General features: G+C 48.1%; 1 protein-coding gene across 6 annotated transcripts in view; it reads left to right on the top strand.

Moving 5' to 3' along the window:
• The window catches only part of PLEKHA6 (pleckstrin homology domain containing A6), an 88,553-nt gene that overhangs the window by 57,684 nt on the left and 10,321 nt on the right, over positions 1-20,548 (top strand). For 4 of the 6 annotated variants that reach the window (XM_054479125.2, XM_063646900.1, XM_054479142.2 and 1 more), the window contains 9 exons: positions 591-671; positions 884-1,033; positions 2,400-2,495; positions 4,129-4,240; positions 4,851-4,990; positions 6,585-6,734; positions 8,032-8,161; positions 8,365-8,471; positions 19,124-19,303. In XM_054479125.2, coding sequence (XP_054335100.1) covers positions 591-671; positions 884-1,033; positions 2,400-2,495; positions 4,129-4,240; positions 4,851-4,990; positions 6,585-6,734; positions 8,032-8,161; positions 8,365-8,471; positions 19,124-19,303 — 1,146 coding nt within the window. The remainder of the gene's footprint in view (positions 1-590; positions 672-883; positions 1,034-2,399; positions 2,496-4,128; positions 4,241-4,850; positions 4,991-6,584; positions 6,735-8,031; positions 8,162-8,364; positions 8,472-19,123; positions 19,304-20,548) is intronic. The other 2 variants (XM_054479133.2, XM_054479147.2) reach the window with 2 other exon arrangements.

Below are 20,548 nucleotides of genomic sequence, written 5' to 3' on the forward strand. Positions count from 1 at the left end.
TCTTTCTGGCCTCACCTGTCTGCTCCCCATCACCACTGGCCCTGCTTGGGTAGTGGATCTGCCCAGTGAGACTGGGAGAGGTTCTTTCCTGACAGGACTACACCTCAGAGGGAGGATCAGCCATCCTGAGACTTTGAAGGGAGGAGGGAAGAACAGGATCTTGAGAGAGAAGGGAGAAGGTTCTGTGGGATTGAGGGACAGTTTCTATTGCTCACTGCTTTTCCAAGACTCCTTGTTCTGACACCCGGCCCACCTCTTCAGTCCAGCCTAGGAGGTGAGGTCACATCATCTCCTCAGTCCTTTGTGATTGCAACCCTTGGAAGGATGGGAGTGCCAGAGTTTAACACTTGGCTCCCAGCCCTCTTAACCCAACTCACTTCCTCAGAGAGTAAGCATACCTCACGTCCCAAGATGAAGACCCATCTTCTTGTTCTCAGGAGCTACCAAGGGCAAGGTGAAGGCCCAGGGTTCCTCAGCAGGAGAAAGGAGGGGGTATCCAGAGGCCAGGCCTGTAACTCCCAGGTCGCCATCAAACTATGTCCTTCATCCCCTTCTTTCTCCCTCTCCTTCCCCACTCTCTGGGTCCCTAGAAGCTGCTGGGAAAATTGTGTGAGCAGAACAAGGTGGTGAGGGAGCAGGACCGGCTGGTGCAGCAGCTCCGAGCTGAGAAGGTGAGAAGCTGGGGGTGGCTTTAAGCTGGGGCAGATGGGCGAGGCTGGCTTGGAGAAGGTTGTGGGCTGCTGTCTCCAACCTGACTAACATGACAAAGCAAGGACAGCCTCCACTCAGCTGCCTGTTGAACCTCTAAGGGCTCAGTCCTCTGCTGTTCAATCCCAGAGAGTAGCTGTCAGGGCGCTTATGTCATTCCCCTGCCTTTCTTCAGGAGAGCCTGGAAAGTGCCTTGATGGGGACCCACCAGGAGCTGGAGATGTTTGGAAGCCAGCCCGCCTACCCAGAAAAGCTGCGGCACAAAAAGGATTCACTGCAGAACCAGCTCATCAACATCCGCGTGGAGCTGTCTCAGGCGACCACGGTAACCTAGGGAGCGGGGTTTGTGCACCCCACCTCATCAGCACTAGGCAGGAGGGCCACCACCTCCCAGCTTGTGCTGTCTTAGTCCAGTTTTCCTCAGAGGACAAGAGCTGAGTACTCCCGTGCAGAGGGGCATGAACAAAGACCTCAATATTGCCCTGCAAATAAATAGCAAGTCAGCCAGTCTGCTCATTCCAGTCTCCACCGAGGAAATGAGCTTATTTCCCACAAACTGTACCTGTACCTGGATTTCTTTGGGACAGCATGAAGTTGTGAGTTACTTATTTCCTTGGCTGTGCTAACACCTCTGCTGCCCACTTCTGTCTTCTCCCTCAGAGAAGCAAAGCACTGGCAAAAAGGCTGCGGCCAGCTGGCCTCAGTGGCTCACGCCTATAATCCCAGCACTTAGGGAGGCCAAGGCGGGTGGATCACCTGAGGTTGGGAGTTTGAGACCAGCCTGACCAACATGGAGAAACCCCGTCTCTACTAAAAATACAAAGTTAGCCGGTCGTGGTGGCACATGCCTGTAGTCCCAGATACTCAGGAGACTGAGGCAGGAGAATCGCTTGAACCCACGAGGCAGATGTTGCCGTGAGCCGAGATCGCACCATTGCACTCCAGCCTGGGCAACAAGAGTGAAACTCCATCTCAAAAAAAAAAAAAGGCTGCTGCCCTGGTCACTACTTCCCAGCAGGTAAGGGCAGACCTTCCGACACAGACTGCTTAGAGAATGGCTCCAAGAAGCAGCAGAAAAAGCCCCATGAAAGTGTGGCTCAGAAAGGAGGAAGCTCTCTAACCTCCGGATAACAAATATCCTCCTTCAGGCTTTTTTCTCTTTGACCTCCACTTAAAATTTTTTTTTTTTTTTTTTTTAATGACAGGGTCTCACTGTGTCACCCAGGCTGGAGTGCAGTGACACAAACACAGCTCACTGCAATCTCGACCTCCAGGGCTCAAGTGATCCTCCTGCCTCAGCCCCCAAGTCACCAGGACTACAGGGGCGCGCCACCATGCCCAGCTAACTTTTGTAATTTGTAGAGATGGGGTCTTGTCATTTTCCCCAGGCTATGCCCTCTACTTTTTATCCGCTAATCTGGGGAGAATAGGAGGGTATGGAAGTGATATCATGCCTCTCCATTTTCTCTTTATTTTAGTTGGTGGTGGGATGGGCTGTTACATCTCTTGTAAGGCTAGTGTTTGGCTGTCACCAGAATGTCTCAGCCTGGTGCCCTTCTCCTTCCGTCCCTCCATGCTCTCTTCCCCAGATCTTCATGCCTCTGGTACCCTGTCCCCAGGGTCCATTGCAGGATAAGGAGGAATGCCTTGGTGATGGTGGCTTTCTCAGTGAACACCTCTTTCCCCCATAGGCCCTGACGAACAGCACCATAGAGTATGAGCACCTCGAGTCTGAGGTCTCTGCCCTGCACGATGACCTCTGGGAGCAGCTCAATTTGGACAGCCAGGTGAAGAAGGGCCCTTGAGCTGGCGGGGATTGGGATGTGACTAAAGATGAGGAGTTGGCCTCGAGACAAAAGCAAAGGTTCTGGCCACTGATAACAGACTCTAAGTTTCAGGATGAAGATAATGGGATGCTTTAGGTTCATCTCACAGGGGAAGGAGCTAAAGCTGAAGCTTGGGAGACTTCAGTTAGACACAGGTGTTTTATGACTGAAAGGATTTTTTTTTCCTCTTGGGATGGGGTCTTGCTCTGTTGCCCAGCTTGGAGTGCAGTGGCGCAGTCACAGCTCACTGCAGCCTTGACTGCCCCGGGCTCAAGCAATCCTCCCACCTCAGCCTCCTGAGTAGCTGGGACCACAGTCATGAACCACCATGCCTGGCTAGTTTTTGTATTTTTTATAGAGATAGGGTCTCCCTGTGTTGGCCGGGCTGGTCTCTAACTCCTGAGCTCAAGTGATCCTCCTGCCTCAGCCTCCCAAACTGCTGGGATTACAGGCATGAGCCACTGTGCCCAGCAGGATTTAAAAACAGACGTGTAAATATAAATAACTCAGGCATTAGAAGAGTGGGCGCTGCGGGAGCAATCTGCTCAGGAATTTTTAGATAGGAAAGAGGCTTTTCTTCCTGGGGTGGGTTAGAAACAGTCTGCCCGGAGGCAGGAGGATTGACCTGATGATCTTGGGGAGTTCTTGTTCTTTTCTTCCCTCTGCCTCTTCTTCACCCAGGCCCTGCCTCTTCTCTAGCTAGTTTGCAAGCCCTGTCTCTCTGATGCAGTTAACACCCTGGTTTCCCCCATTTTCTTCTGTTTCCCTCCTGGCAATGCCACTTACCACCCCTACCTTGCAGCTGGTTAGGTAGGGTGAAGACCCACCTGGTCCAGAGGACCCAAATACCACCATGTCCCGTGGCCAAGCCTCACTTGAAACAGACATTTTAGGAGGGGGGATAGAGTTGTGGTCAAGGGCACTAATTTTCGGGTCCAAATAGACCCACATTTAGGTGATGGTCATGCTGCTTACTAAATAGATGGCCTTAGGTGTGAGTCTCTTCATCTCTGAAGAGGGGGCTGCTGCCCTTATCTCCTAGAGTCATGCAGCCAAAATGAGTTAGCACTGTATATGCAAAGTGCTTAGCATAGTGCCTGGTGCTGAGGGATGCTAAATACGTGGGAGGTCTTACCTTTTAGACTGTCAACTGTAATTGAATTCATGACTCTTCAGACGTACGCTGGGAGTGGGTATTAGAAAAGGGCTGTTTGGATGTAAAGAAAAGCAGTAAAATGGAAGCTCTTGCCCCACGAAAAACAGGATACCATAAAGTGTTCACTTAGATGGGCATTCACTCAAAAACCACCCATGTTTCCCCTGGGGGAACTCAGAAGGGTGCATCCTCAGTCTTGGTTCAGAGACATGGGCAATTTTGGGGTGCCATCTCCTAGAGGCTGAAGAGCAGAGGCAGCCCATGGGAAAGATGACTGCTGGAGGGGCGTGTGTGTGTGTGTGTGTGTGTGTGTATGTGTACAGGGTGCCTGCCTCCTGCTGGACCAAAGGAATGTGGGTTCCGAGGGGTCTGGGCTGAGGAAAAGGGCTGGACACTCCTCATGGCCATTTCCTTTGACTCACTGTGTGGCTGCTTCAGAATGAGGTGCTGAACCGGCAAATCCAAAAGGAGATCTGGAGGATCCAGGACGTGATGGAGGGGCTGAGAAAGAACAACCCCTCCCGGGGCACGGACACTGCCAAGCACAGAGGTGGGTGCCTCCTGTGCCAGCCTCCTAGGCTTCCTGCCTCACCAGGAGTGCTCCAGTATTTCTGGCCTCCATCCCACTCCTGCCAGCTCACACTGTGTTCAGAGCCAGGCAGGGTCTTCTTGGGACACCAGAATCTTCCCCTGGGTTCTAGGGTGGTATGTACGGCTCCCTTACCCCCCGCAGAATAGACCAAATAAACAACTCAGAGACACTGTTGACCCTGACACTCTAAAGTCCTCCCCAGAAAAGGTCAAAAGCATCTAAGCCTCCCCAACCCCCAAGCACATGGGCCCACTCGTGACCTGTGACCGCTACTGTAGAGTTTTCCTTGAGCCCTGGGACCTCAGACTGGCTTTCCTTGACACCTCAGGGACAACAGTATCATTTCCATCTACCATCTTCCCCAACCAGCACACCTCTCAACAGCCAGCCTGTGGCCCAAGAACCTGTAATGAGTCCCTCTGGCAGTCCCAGGTAGCCCTGCGACACTAAATCTGCCCTTCCACATCCCTGGATCTGGCTTCTCCCTGCCACCTCCACTCACAGTGCCCATCTACCCACCAGGCCGCACCCCTCCTCCATTGCTCACCCATCCCTTGTTTCCCCCAAGGAGGACTTGGCCCCTCAGCCACCTACAGCTCCAACAGCCCGGCCAGCCCCCTCAGCTCCGCCAGCCTCACCAGCCCCCTGAGCCCCTTTTCACTGGTGTCGGGCTCTCAGGGGTCCCCCACCAAGCCTGGCTCCAATGAGGTAAGTTGAGAAATGGAGTAGAAGGTAGGTGGGGGAGGGAGGACCAGATCCTGGTTTGTCTGAAACTATACAACTTCTGTGCCCATCTCTTCCCTACAGGCCTCCAGCCCTAGTGCTGGAGCTCTTTGTTTAAGGAGGTAATTCTCACACCCCATTTTGTGAACTTCTCTCCAGGTTTCCCCTTTACCTGTTCTCATCTCCATCTGTCATCTTTAGCTCCCTTGCAGTGAAGCCTGTTCCTGGGCACCAGGATGGATAGCAGACAGTATGCATTTCATAAGAATTTAAATCCAGGATGATGCCAGGATAGCAACAGGGTTAAGGGTCAGTGTGGGGAGCTGTTTCCTAGTCAGTCAATCAGCAAGTGTTTTCTGGGGCTCGACTGTGGGCATGGGGTGCCATGAGGCCCTCTTAGAAAGATACACATGTGGCTGGGCGCGTAATCCCAGCATTTTGGGAGGTCAAGGCGGGTGGATCGCTAGGTCAGCATATAGAGACTGTCCTGGCCAACATGGTGAAACCCTATCTTTACTAAAAAAAAAAAAAAAAAATACAAAAATTAGCTGAGCATGGTGGCGCATGCCTGTAGTCCCAGCTACTCAGGAGGCTGAAGCAGAAGAATTGCTTGAACCCAGGAGGCGGCGGTTTCAGTGAGCCAAGATCGCACCACTGTACTTCAGCCTGGTGACAGAGTGAGACTCCATCTCAAAAAATAATAATAATAAATAAAATAAAGAGGCTAGGTGTGGTGGCTCACGCCTGTAATCCCAGCACTTTGGGAGGCCAAGGTGGGTGGATCACGAGGTCAGGAGATCAAGACCATCCTGGCTAACATGGTGAAACCCCGTCTCTACTAAAAAATACAAAAAATTAGCCGGGCATGGTGGTGGGCGCCTGTAGTCCCAGCTACTCCAGAGGCTGAGCCAGGAGAATGGCGTGAACCTGGGAGGCGGAGCTTGCAGTGAGCCGAGATTGCGCCACTGCACTTCAGCCTGGGCGACACTGCCAGACTCCGTCTCAAAAAAATAATAATAATAAAATAAAAAAGAAAAATAAAATAAAGGTATGCACATGTGCTCAAAGGCTTCACTCAGGGAGCCCAGCATCCTATGGACCAAGACCAATTCATAGGAACATGACGGCGTATGTCTCAATATTAAGCCACATGGTTCAGACTATAAATGCCCTAATGTTCCAACAGACAGTGGGGCCTAAACCAGGCCACAGAGCAGCAAGACAGGGAGAGGAACAAGGGAAAGGCATTCTAGGCAGGAGAGTGGGTGGAAGCAAAAGAGTGGGAGAGGAGCTGCCTGGCATGGGGGCGAGGCAATGAGAGAGCTTTGGGGAAAACTTGGGGAGCAGTGGGGAGTGGTGGACAGGTAGAGGCTGGGTCAAGGAAGGCCTTGAAGGTCAGGCAGAGAGTTAGCTGCAGAGCTGGCACTCTCTTCAGGCCACGGGTGGGAGTGCAGTGGTCCCAGGGGCCCACCCAGGTCTCCAGCAATGTTGTTGTCTGCCTCCTGCTAACACTCTTTTCTCCTGCTCTCACAGTGGCTGCTCTTGTTCCTCCTAATGCTCTGGCTTCTGTCTGCCTCAGGAACCTGGCCCGCCTCGGCCTCCCCTCCCCAAAGCCTACGTCCCCCTGGAGTCTCCTCCAGCCGTCCCTCCACTCCCTAGCGAGAGCCGCTTCTGGCCCTACCCCAGCTCCCCTTCCTGGCACCGCAGTGGCGAGACAGCCAGGGGGCAGGTACCCATCACCCTTGGGTCCTGGAGGGTGGGGCAGGGGACAATGGGCAGAGGGCCAGGCCACGGGACAAGGCAGGGCCCTGGAGTCATTTTCCCCATTAATTTTCCCAAAGTTCGGTTTCTACGGCGCCCCTGCCCAGCTGGACTCTGGGATAAGGAAAGGATAGTTGAAGCCATCATACAGGCCATCTTTCTGTGCCTTTTTGCTTTCTGTAGGTGATGGGGACATGAGTTACTGCTCCAACCCCAGGCTCATGGGCAGCCAGTGTTTGTGGGTGCTGGTATTATGCCCCACTCCGTACCAACATGACCAGCCAATGGGAACTGAGTGATACTCCCAGCAGTGCCATTCCGATCCCTTCGTGTGCCCATCCCAGGCCCCACTCCACCCATGCTGTCTCTCTGCCTCCACCTTGTATTGTATCCTCGCTGGGTTTCATGAGTCCCTGGAGTATAAGGATATAGGCCCTTTTCTCTCCTGTTCTGGCTCATTCTCTCACCTGCATCCCTAGCCAAGATCCAGGAGATATGCAGTTAGGCTTGGAAGAGGTTGTGTGGTGAGTAGAAAGAGTCCTGTGCCTAAAATTGGAAAACTCATATGCTCATCTAGGTTTAGCTATGTATAATTTGCATAACCCTTGAGGGTTTGCCTGGTGAGATGGGCAGAGCAGGTAATGTTACCCGTATGTGACAGGTAAAGAAAGGGGACCTCTGTTCTCTAGTCGGGCTAGAACTGGAGTTGCTGACCTTTAGCCTGGTCTTCTTTTTGTATTCTTCTCACTGACACTTAGATTCTTCAACTGTACCATGGGAGCAGTGGCTCAGATGATGGCTGAGGTCTCTTCTAGTCTCTTGATTTTGTGAGCCCACACACTAAGTACCCTTTTCATTTCCCTAGAATCCTGGTACCAAGGCCCGCCTGGTTCTGTTTGCTCATGTCTTGGGTAGGATTCCCTACAGGATCCTCAGAGATCCCCCACCGGCCATTCCTTGACTCTGGCTCACAGCAAGTCTGTGGTTCTCAGTGCCAGCCAAGACGAATGGTCAGGTTGAGGGGCCTCCTAGGGGCCATGAGCTCTCATTCCCCAAGATGGCCCATCATTGATCAGTCTTAAAGTGCATGAATGGGAGGCTCCAGTGCATCCCTGTCTGCCTCCCAGGTGGCACACAGAATTTCCTTGTTCCTTGTATCTGCAAGGGTTTGAGCTTCAACCATTAAAAAACAAAGAAACATCACTGGGGGCCAAGTTCCTAATAGCCATACTAACATCAACCATCTTCTCACCCTTTCTCCCCAGCCCAAGGCAAACTATGAACAAAGCAAGAAAGACCCCCACCAGACATTGCCCCTGGACACCCCCAGAGACATCAGCCTTGTGCCCACCAGGCAAGAGGTAGAGGCAGAGAAGCAGGCAGCTCTCAACAAAGGTACTTTCTGTCCCATCTTCCCCTAGAAGTAAGGCAAGGATGCTCAGGGAGGAGCCCCGGGTGCTCATTCACACCCAAAACCCGGTGCCACACCCTGGGCTTTTTAATCTTGGTGGAGAGTGGGGCTGAGCTTGTCTCTGAGAAGGAGGCTTCCTGCCTTCCTGCTTTCCATGAGGCCCACTGGCTACTCTGTCTTTCTGCAGTTGGCGTTGTGCCCCCTCGGACAAAATCGCCCACTGATGATGAGGTGACCCCATCAACAGTGGTGAGGAGGAATGCCAGTGGGCTCACCAATGGACTCTCCTCCCAGGTGGGTACCTCTGCGAGTTCATGCAGGCCTGAGCTGGGCTGCGAGCCCAGGGGCCTGTGTGTGTACCCACTCATCTCCCTCTGCTGTTCAAGAAACTCAGGGCTGGAGAGGAAGGTGGAACATGTGAGAGGAGGGGCAAGAGCCCCACTGGAGGAGGAGCTCTCCTGCAGGGAGATGTGTCAGGGGATGAGGAAGCTATGCTGCATTAGTCAGGGTTCTCTAGAGGGACAGAACTAAAAAGATATATAATATATATGTATAAAGGGGAGGTTAGTAAGTATTGACTTACATGCTGACAAGGTTCCACAATAGGCCGTCTACAAGCTGAGGAGCAAGAAGAGCCAGTCTGAGTTCCAAAACTGAAGAACTTGGAGTCCGATGTTTGAGGGCAGTAAGCATCCAGCATGGGAGAAAAATGTAGGCTGGGAGGCTAGGCCAGTCTCTCCTTTTCATGTTTTTCTGCCTGCTTTATATTCACTGGCAGCTGATTAGACTGTGCCCACCCGATTAAGGGTAGCTCTGCCTTCCCCAGCATGTTAATTTGTTTTGGCAACACCCTCACAGACACACCCAGGATCAATACTTTGTATCCTTCAATCCAGTCAAGTTGACACTCAGTATTAATCATCACAAGTCCACCCCTTGTCAACTTGAACCCATACGCATCCCCTGAGATCATACATAATCTTCAAATAAAGACAATAATAAGGTCATAATTACACCTCACATAAGACGACTATCCTTTGTACAACAGGAAATGCACCAATCCCCAACCCAAATACTATTACATAAAGTTAACAATACATCAGTGCTGATGTGAGGTCAATAAATCCTATGTCATATGATAAAGGAAATAAAATAAAGATATTTCCTTAGCACAAGTGTATACATGCACAAACATATTTTTAGCAAAAGAAGGAGGAAATACTCATGACCATTACAGTCCCTGCTTCTGCAGCTAGTCACATGATCATAGCTGGTGTTGATGACTACTTTCTTCTGCTATCCATTCTGTATTCACTTTGCCTTCAGCAAGCACCTCAGCAGGTCGTGGTGTTTTTCCTGGTGGAGTGACCAAACCTTCATTCCTGAGGGATCTGGGCCATTTGTAGTCCTGCCTGGATTAAGCTGTTGTAGTTTTCCATTGACCTTAATCACAGGATCTCTTAATACTAAGAGATGCCCTAATGTATCTCCTGTATTCCATGCATATTCTTCCTTATTTCCATTGTGGAGTGGTAGACTGATTTCATCTTGATAGTCCGGGTCAGTCACCCCAGCCAACGCTATAACTCCCTTCTTAGCCTGTTGATTTAAAGGTAGGAGGAGCCTAAAGTGTCCAGGTGGCAATCTTAACTTCTAGTTTAATGGAATTGTTGTGTTTCCTGGTAGCAGCATTCCTCCCTCTGGAATGAAGACCTGTAGGCCAGCAGAACATAATGTCATGGGAAAAGGAAGCAAAAATTTTGTTAGTGGATCACTAGGGGTGATGGTGAGTGGTGCCACTTCCACTTCCACCCCTTGATTCCTGGACCCATAAATCTTGGCTATGGGAGAAAAACTACTACATATTGGATGCTGATTCAGAACATACATGGCCTTCTGAAGAACTTTGCACCAGCCCTGCAAAGTACTGTCACCTAGTTGGTGTTGTAATTGTGACTTCAAAAGGCCATTCCACCATTTTATCAATCCAGCTGCTTCAGGATGATGGATAACATAGTAAGACCAGTGAATTCCATGAGCGTGAGCCCACTGCCACACTTTTTTTTAGCTGCAAAGTGAGTGCTTGGTCAGAAGCAATGCTGTGTGGAATAGCATGACAGTGGATAAGGCATTCCGTGAGTCCATGGATGGTTGTCTTGGCAGAAGCATTGCATACAGGATAGGCAAACCCATATCTGGAGAGAGTGTCTGCCCTTTCCATGATGGAAGAGGTCCAATATAATCAACCTGCCACCAGGTAGCTGGTTGTTCACCCCAAGGAATGGTGCCATATCAAGGGCTCAGTGTTGGTTTCTGCTGCTGGCAAATTGGGCATTCAGCAGTGGCCATAGCCAGGGCAGCCTTGGTGAGTGGAAGTCCATGTTGCTGAGTCCATGTGTAACCCTCATCCCTGCCACCATGGCCACTTTTTTCATGGACTCATTGGGTGGCTGGGAAAAGAGGCTGAGTGGTGTCCACAGAATGGGTCATCCTATCCACTTGATTATTAAAATCCTCCTCTGCTGAGGTCACCCTTTGGTGAGCACTCACATAGGATACAAATATCTTCATGGTTTTTGACCACTCACAGAGGTCCATCCACATACCTCTTCCCCAAATTTCTTTGTCACCAATTTTCCAATCATGCTTCTTCAAAGTCCCTGACCATCCAGCCAAACCATTGGCTACAGCCCATGAATCAGTATATAATCGCACATCTGGCCATTTCTCCTTCCATGCAAAGTGCACAGCCAGGTGCACTGCTTGAAGTTCTGCCCACTGCGAAGATTTCCCTTCACTGCTATCCTTCAGGGATATCCTGGAAAGTGGCTGTAGTGCTGCAGCTGTCCACTTTTGGGTGGTGCCTGCATATCGTGCAGAACCATCTGTGAACCAGGCTTCAGTCTTCTCTTCCTCTGTCAACTGATCATAGGGAACCCCCCATGAGTCCATCAGTGCAGGGTAGAGGAGAGAAGGCATGGTGGCAGGAGTGGAGGCCGTGGGCATTTGAGCCACTTGCTCATGTAACTTACTTGTGCCTTCAGGACCTGCTCGAGCCCGATCACGTATGTACCACTTCCATTTGATGATGGAATGCTACTGTGCACCACCCACTTTATGGCTAGATGGGTCAGAAAGCACCCCGTTCATGATAGGCAGTTCAGGTCACATGGTGACTTGGTGACCCATAGTCAAACGTTCAGTTTCCACCAAAGTCCAGTAACAGACCAAGAGCTGTCTCTCAAAAGGAGAGTAGTTAGCTGCAGAAGACGGCAGGGCCTTGCTCCAAAATCCTAGAGGCCTCCGCTGTGATTCACCTATGGGGGCCTGCCAAAGGCTCCAAACAGCATCCCGATCTGCCACTGACACCTCAAGCACCATTGGATCTGCTGGGTCATATGGCCCAAGTGGCACAGCAGCTTGCATGGCAGCCTGGACCTGTTGCAGAGCCCTTTCCCGTTCTGGACCCCCCCTCAAAATTGGCAGCCTTTCAGGTCACTCGATAAATGGGCCAGAGCAACACACCAAATGAGGAATATGTTGCTTCCAAAATCCAAATAGGCCTACTAGACTGTGCCTGTTTCTTGGTTGTAGGAGGGGCCAAAGGCAGCAATGTATCCTTCAGCTTAGAAGGAATATCTCAACAGGCCCCATACCACTGTACTGGAAATTTTACTGAGGTAGAAGGTCCCTGAATTTTAGTCGGATTTATTTCCCATCCTCTGGCATGCAAATATCAATAAGTCCAGTGTGTTTGCTACTTTTTGCTCACTGGATCCAATCAGCATAAGGTCATCAATGTAATGAACCAGTGTGATACCTTGCAGAAGCGAAAAGTGATCAAGGTCTTTCTGAATAAGGTTATGACACAAAGCTGGAGAGTTGATACACCCCTGAGGTAGGACAGTAAAGGTATATTGCTGGCCTTGCCAGCTCAAGGCAAATTGCTTCTGGTGGGCCTTATGGACAGGAATGGAAAGAATGGAAAAAAGGGCATTTGCCTTGTCAATGGCTGCATACCAGGTGCCAAGAGATGTGTTAATTTGCTTAAGCAATGAAACCACATCTGGTATAGGCAGCTGCAATTGGAGTCACCACTTGGTTAAGCTTACAGTAATCCATTGTCATTCTCCAAGATCCATGAGTCTTCTGCACAGGCCAAATGGGAGAGTTGAACGGGGATGCGGTGGGAATCATCACCCCTGCATTTTTCAAGTCCTTGATGGTGGCACTAATCTCTGCAGTCCCTCCAGGGATGTGATATTATTTTCGATTTACTATTTTTTTAGATACAGGCAGCTCTAATGGCTTCCATTTGGCCTTTCCCACCATCATAGCCCTCACCCTGCCAGTCAGGGAGCCAATGTGAGGGTTCTTCCAGCTGCTAAGTATATCTATGCCAATTATGCATTCTGGCACTGGGGAAATGAACACAGGATGAGTCTGGAAATCCACTGGACCCACTGTAAGTCAGACCTGAGCTAAAACTCCATTAATTACCTGACCTCCATAAGCCCCTACTTTAACTGGAGGACCACAATAACGTTTTGGGTCCCCTGGAATCAACATCAGCTCAGAGCCAGTGTCCAGTAGTCCTCAAAGTGTCTAATCACTTCCCTTTCCCCAATGCACAGTCACCCTGGTAAAAGGCCAGAGGTCTCCTTGGAGAAGGATGGAAGAAAGGTTCACTGCATAAATTGTTGGTAATGTAGTGGGGTCCTTCCTGAAGAGGACCCAGCCTCCCCTTCATTCGAGGGGTTCTGCGTCTGTAAACTGGCTCAAGTCTGGAAATTGACTGAGAGGCTGTGATTCTCTGTTTTTATAATTCAAATTAGTCTTTTGTCCATTTGACTTGGAAGTTTTCTGCTTGTATATATTAAGTAGGAATGCAGTAGGCTTCCTACCAATTTCACTTCTAGGAATACCAGGATTAATTAGCCAATGACAGAGCTCTACACAAGTCAGACTATTCTGATTGCTGTTTTGCCTCCGCTGTCCATTACAGTAGCTACACACATCTTGCCTTTGATGGTTGAGTACCACCACTTGGACCCTGCCACCTCAGGATCCAATTATTCCCTTTGTATTTAAATTTTGTAGTTGAGTGACTGCAGTTCCCACTGTTAGATCTGACATGCAGAGAAGAGCAATTACAGGGCTCTTCAAAGATGCAAGTGCTGCCCTCACAAATCTATTTCACAATGCATTGGTCAAGGGTATATCTTCTGGACCCTCCCAGCTGGAATAAGTAGGTCTAAAGTGACTAATCCACTCCACCTTCCCAGTCTCCCTGAGCCTTTGGATCCCTTCCTCTACATTAAACCAAGGGAGATCAGGCATTTCCAGCTCGCTCACAGTGGGCCGTCTTTTATCCATATTTCAGCTAACCAAGCAAATAAACTATTAGAACTTTTTTGACCTCCCTGAGCTGCAACATTAAATGCAGAGTCCCTACTTAGTAGGTCCAAATCAATAAATTCAGCCTGATCCAACACTATGTTCCTTCCACCATTATCCCGCACTCTTAATATTCATTCCCATGCCTGTTCTCCAGATTTCTGTTTATATAGACTAGAGAACGCAAACAGTTCTTTTCGAGTGTAGCATACCTCCTCATGGGTCACACTCTCAACCTCACCTCTAGGAGCCCACTGGGATTTTAGTCTAGTTACAGGTCTAGAAGCAAACAGAGGTGTTGGGGATGCCTCCCGAGGAGAATCAACATTATCTTGCCTGGCAACTGCTTCAGGGGAGGCCATGACTGTTGCCTCTGGCAGCACAGGGTTTACCTCCTCAGACAAAGGTGGAAAGGCTGATGGCAGCATGGGTCGGGGAGAGGATGTTGCCACTATTGGGAATGGAGAAGCTGTTCCTTCTAGCAAAGAAGGTTCATAAGAGTTTACAAACTCAGTGTCCCCAGCTTGATCAGGGTCATCCTACATGTCCCCATTCCAAGTTTCAGAGTCCCATTCTTTTCCAATCAATGCCCGCACTTTAACAGTAGACACCTGGCAAGGCTGTGCATGCATCTTTCATTGCAGGTCAGCCACTCACATGATAAGAGCTTGTGTCTGTTTTTACACAATTTCAGCTCTTTCTCTACAGGAGATAAGACTCTAACTCAGGACAGTCTTAGCATATTTGAGGCTCAGTATCTGCTTCTGAAGCTGGGAGATAGAATCCCTGAGTTCATCATTTTCTTTCATCACTGTCTACTGAACTTAGGAGCAATCAACCAGCTTCATTATGTTCCTTGGTTCTCCACATATGGTCAAAGGTATTATGTAGAGTCACTAAACTTCTTGCCTCTCAACGAACCATGAATCAAGAGTGTCAAATGCATTTATTTTGCTTAACTCTCTAAACAGTTCATGCCAAGGACTATCAGTGTTCTCCATGCTATTAGAAGTAGAGTCCTTAGCATTTTTGGGTCTAATCATATTAAGCAGCCAACTCCAGAAACCCCAAAACCAGTGAAAGATCTCCATCCTTAATACCAAAATCTGTATTAGTTAGGGTTCTCTAGAGGCACAGAACTGATAGGATATATATATATATTTATTTATATGTATAAAGGGGAGTTTATTAAGTATTAACTTACATGATCCCAAGGTCCCACCATAGGCTGCCTGCAAGCTGAGGAGCAAGGAGAGCCAGTCCCAGTCCCAAAACTGAAGAACTTCATTTCGATGTTCAAGAGCAGGAAGCATCCAGCATGGGAGAAAGATGTAGGCTGGGAGGCTAGGCCAGTCTCTCCTTTTCACGTTTTTCTGCCTGCTTTATATTCACTGGCAGCTGATTAGATTGTGCCCATCAGATTAAGGGTGGATCTGCCTTCCCCAGTCCACTGACTGAAATGCTAATCTCTTTTGGCAACACCCTCACAGACACACCCAGGATCAATACTTTGTATCCTTCAATCCAGTCAAGTTGATGCTCCATATTAACCATCACATATGCATAAAAAATATAAAAGAATATTTTACAAAATTATCATAATGTGCTATTGATGAAATACAAAGCAGGGAAAGCAGCAAAAGTCAATGTTCAGAGTCTAATGTGCTGATCCAAGGCAGTGTGAATTTCCTAGGGCTGCCAGGAGTTAACAAATTACCACAAACCAGGAGCCTTAAAACAAAAGAAACTTATTCTGTCACAGTCGTGGAGGCTAGAAGTCCAAAATCAAGGTGCCAGCAGTGTTGGTTCCTTTGGAGACGCTGAGAGACAATCTGTTTCATGCCTTTCTCCTGGCTTATGGTGGTTCCTGGTAACTCTTGGCATTCCTTGGGTTGTAGATGCATCAACAAAATCTCTGCCTCCAACTTCACATCACCTCATTTTCTGTGTGTCTTCTTTCCTGTCGCATATAAGGATACCCATCATTGAATTTAGGGCCCACCCTCATCCAGGATTATCTCATTTTGGGATTCTTAATTACATCTGCAGAGACCTATTTCCAGATAAGTTTATAGTCACAGGTATTGGGGGCTAGGACTTGGACATCTCTTTTTGGGGGTACTATTCAACAACTTCAGTCCACCCTGTGATACCCAAATTTCATGCCCATTTCACTTGCAAAATACATTCACCTAATACCAACATTCCCAAAAGTCTCAGCCCATGACTGTATCCTAAGTCTAAAATGTCATTGAAATATCATCAGCTCAAAAGTCCCAAATCTCATCATCTTAATTGTCTCCATCTGGTATGCATGAAACTCTAGGTATGATCCATTTTGGGGCAAAATCTCTCCCTTTTTAAACTAGAAAACAAATTAATTGGCCAGGTGCAGTGGTTCATGCCTGTAGTCCCAGCACTTTGGGGGGTCAAAGCAGGAGGATCACTTGAGCCCAGGAGTTTGAGACCAGTCTGGACAATATAGTGAGACCCTGCCTCTACAAAAAAATTAAAAATTAGCCGGATGGGCTGGGTGCGGTGGCTCATGCCTGTAATCCCAACACTTTGGGAGGCCGAGGCTGGTGGATCATCGTGAAACCACATCTCTACAAAAAGCACAAAAGTTAGCTGGGCATAGTGGCACATCCCTGTAATCTTAGCTACTCAGGAGGCTGAGGCAGGAGAATTGCTTGAACCTGGGAGGCAGAGGTGGCAGTCAGCTGAGATCACACCCCTGCGTTCCAGCCTGGGTGACAAAGTGAGACTCTGTCTCAAAAAAAAAAAAAAGAAAAGAAAAAAAAATTAGCCAGGTGTGGTGGTGCACACCTATAGTCCTAGCCTCCTCCAGGAGGCTTAGGCTGGAAGATTGTGTGAGCCCTGGAGGTTGAGGCTGCAGTGAGCTGTGGTCATGCCACTGCACTTTAGCCTGGACAACAGAGCTAGACAAAAAAAAAAAAAAAGAAGAAAAAAAAGAAGAAAAAAAAGAAAGAAAGAATAAATTAATCTGCTTTCAAAATACAGTGGTGGAGGACAAGCATAAGTAAGTCATTCCTGGCCAGGTGTGGTGGCTTACACCTATAATCCCAGCACTTTGGGAGGCTGAGGCAGGAGGATCACTTGAGCTCAGAAGTTTGAGACCAGCCTAGGCAACATAGTGAGACCCTATCTCTATTTAAAAAATAAATTTAAAAAAATAAGAATTTTAAAAAGTAAGTCATTCCTGTCCCAACAAGGAGAAATTGGAAGGAACAAAGGGGTCACCATTCCAAGCAAGCTTGAAATCCAGCAGGGAAAATTCCATTAGGTTTCAAGGCCTGAGAATAATCCTCTGTGGCTCAGTCCGCTGCCCTCTGGGTCCACAGAGACTCCATCAGCCCCTGCCTCTAGGCCTGCCTCTTTGGACCCTGCCTCTGCATCCACGGCTTTGCTCTGAGTCATTCTTGCTTTTCCTTGAAGATTAGCATGTGTTTGTAGTTAAGTAGCTCTATTAGCCTATTTCCTGCCTGTAGAATCCCAGAAGTCTCATAGTTATTTTCATTTTCCATTTCATCTTATCTCTGTCCCTTTCTGTACAAGCTAGCAGTGTTTCTGTATGTATATCAGTCTCAAAAACTTTGTAGACCCCCTTTGTATTTCAAGGGTATCCATTCTAGATAACTCCATCTCTATTTCTGGCTTCTTCTGGGATGGTCGATTAGGTTCATGAGACATACCTAATCTCTTTAGCAAAATGTTGTCCAGCTACATCCTTGACCCTCTCTCTAGGGCACACTTTTCCTACAATGAGTTTCCTAACTTAAGCATCCTTTGTGAACTAGGTAGGCTGAGAACCTCCCAAATAAAAAAGTGCTGGTTTCTCTTGGCTTAACAGTTCTTTCCTCAATTTATCTTCTCTATCATTTTCCTGTAAGTAGAAAGAGAAACCAGGCCACACCTTCAACACTTTGCTTGGAAATCTCCTCAGCTAAATATCTAAGTTCATCACAGCCTTCAAGTTCTGTTTCCACTCAACAGTAGAAAACAATATATCCACATTTCTGCCACTTTATAATAAAGATGGCCTTTCTTCCCTTTCTAATACACGTTTCTCATTTCCTTCTGAGACCTTACCAGAAGCATCTTTAACATTCATATTTCTACCAGCATTCCATTCATGATGTATATACAATGGGCCCTCCATATCTCCAGGTTCCACATCCATGGATTCAGCCACCACAGATCACAAATATTCAGGGGAAAAATACTAAAAAACAAAACAACAGTAAAAATAAAATAATAAAAAGCAATACAGGCCAGGCGTGGTGGCTCACACCTATAATCCCAGCACTTTGGGACAAGAGGATTACTGGAAGCTAAGGGTTCAAAAACAGCTTGGGCAACAAAGCAAGACCTCATCTCTACAAATAATAATAATTAAAAAATTTGCCAGGTGCAGTGGCATGTGTCTGTTGTCCCAGCTACTTGGAAGGCTGATGCAGGAAGATTGCTTGAACCTAGGAGTTCAAGGCTGTGGTGAGCTATGATTGCACCACTGCACTCCAGCTGGAGTGACAGAGCAAGACCCCATCTCAGAAAAAAAAAAAAAAAAGAAAAAAAACCCAACAATACAGGATAACAACTATTTACATAGCATTTACATTGTATTAGGTATTATAAGTAATCTAAAGGTGATTTAAAGTATACTGGAGGATATGTGTAGGTAATATGCACATCTTTGCCATTTTATAGCAGGGATTTGAGCATTCATGAATTTTGGTATCTATCAGGATCCTAGGACCAGTCCCTTGGGACACCGAGGCATAACTGTATTCTCTAGGGCAATAGAAGCTTTCTTTTCTATGCTGTTCACTTCCTCTGAGCCCTCATCAGATCATCTTTAAAGTTCATATTTCTGCCAGTCATCTCTTCAAGGAAATCTACTAGGCTTTTTCTATTATATACCTTGAAATTCTCCCAACCTCTACCCATTAGCCAATTACAAAGTCTCTACCACATTTTTAGGTATGTGTTATAGCAGCACCCCCTTCCCAGTACCAAAATCTGTGTTAGTTTCCTAGGACTGATGTGACAAATCACCACACACAGGGTGGCTTAAATCCATGCTCTTATGGATGTGGAAGCCGCAAGTCTAAAATCCAGGTGGTGGCAGGGTTGGCTCCTTCTGGAAGCCCTGAGGGAGAATCTGTTCTAGGTTTCTCTCCTAACTTCTGGTTATTGCTGGCAATCCTTGGCATTCCTTTCTGAGTAAATGAACTGCTCCGATCTCTGCCTCCCTCTTCATGTCACCTCTACTCTGTATGTCATCTTCTTTTCTGTCTCTTACGAGGACACACCATTGGATTTAGGGCCCAGTCTAATTCAGGGTGATCTCATATTTCTAAATAAGGTTACACTCTCAGGTACCTGGGGTTGGGACTTGGACATATCTTTTGGGGACCACTCTTCAGCCCACTACAGGCAGACTTCCCATAGAAGGTAAATGTTAAGGGTTCAGGATGGAAAAGCTGGGTGGGGTATAAGGCACTTGTCAGAGCCCTGTTTTCCCACAGCAGCAGGAACGCCCCAAGAGTGCTGTGTTCCCTGGTGAGGGGAAGGTTAAGATGAGCGTGGAGGAGCAGATTGACCGAATGCGTCGGCACCAGAGTGGCTCCATGAAGGAAAAGCGGAGGAGCCTGCAGCTCCCGGCCAGCCCGGCCCCCGACCCCAGTCCCCGGCCAGCCTACAAAGTGGTAATGCCTTCCCAGCTACCCACAGGCGTGAGCCTGGCATCTGCCAACACTGCCCACTCCCAGGGCATGGCCAGCCTGGGCCTGGGGGGTTTGAGAGGAAGGAGAGGGGAAAGAACCCAAGCTGGGCACCTGGGAGAGCTGGAGAGTCCTCTCCCCAACCGGCAGAAGCGTCCTTCAAGTGTTGACTTTTTCTTGTTTAAAGAAAATAACTCACAAAAAGGAATGCCTTAATTATTTTTGTTGAAATGAATTATACAAAATTCACTTAATAGAGAATAGTACAGAATTCACCACACAGAAATAGCTGTCACTTATGCCCATTTCTGGAGCATCTCCTCTGTGCCTAGCACTGGGCTAGCTGCGATGAAGATAATCATAATAGCTCACCATCGTGTGACACAATATAATACACAGATCTCTTTCATGTTATTTCATTTAATCCTTTTAAGAACATTGGGTTAGGAATTATTATCCCTATTTTGCAGATGGGGAAACAAAGTCAAGAGAAATTAAAGGATTCCTGGGCTACACAGCTATTAAATACAGAGCTGGATGTAGCCCAAGACATCACTTAACTTTTCTTTCCATTAAATTTTAGAAATATGGAAAAATTATGACTCATAAGTCCTGTCCTCAACAGCTTACATTCTAGTTGATGGATTAGAACTTCTATAATATGAAATCATTAGAAGTTAGCCGGGTGTGTTTGGCTCCTTATGCATGTAATCCTAGCACTTTGGGAGGCCAAGGTGGGAAGATTGTTTGAGACCGGGAGTCTGAGACCAGCCTGACAACAAAGCAAGACCCTGTCTCTATAAAAACATGTTTAACAAGTAGCTGGGCATGGTAGATGCACCTATAGTCCCAGCTACTTGGAAGGGGGCTGGGATGGGAGGACTCGAGGCCAGGAGTTGGAGATTGCAGCGAGCTGTGATTGTGACTGTACTCCAGCTGGAGCGACAGCAAGACCCTGTTTCTTAAAAAATAAAAAGAATAAATCAATACAAATCACACTAATTCAACTGCCCAAAATACACAGCACAGAATGTGAATACAGGGTACAGCAGGATGGGGAACAGCAAGAACTGACAAGAGATGATGAGATGTTGCCTCTGGGGCCTAGCAGGTGGGCAGGCTTTGGGCCAGCAGAAAGGAAAGAGGATAGTTCTGCAGTGGGGTGCGGTGGGAGCAGTGGGGTGGCAGCTAGATCAGGCGAGCTGGGAAGGGAAAGCGAGGACAGGGCAT

This window comes from Pongo pygmaeus, chromosome 1 (genome assembly GCF_028885625.2).
Source record: "Pongo pygmaeus isolate AG05252 chromosome 1, NHGRI_mPonPyg2-v2.0_pri, whole genome shotgun sequence".
NCBI classification, from domain to species: Eukaryota; Metazoa; Chordata; class Mammalia; order Primates; family Hominidae; genus Pongo; species Pongo pygmaeus.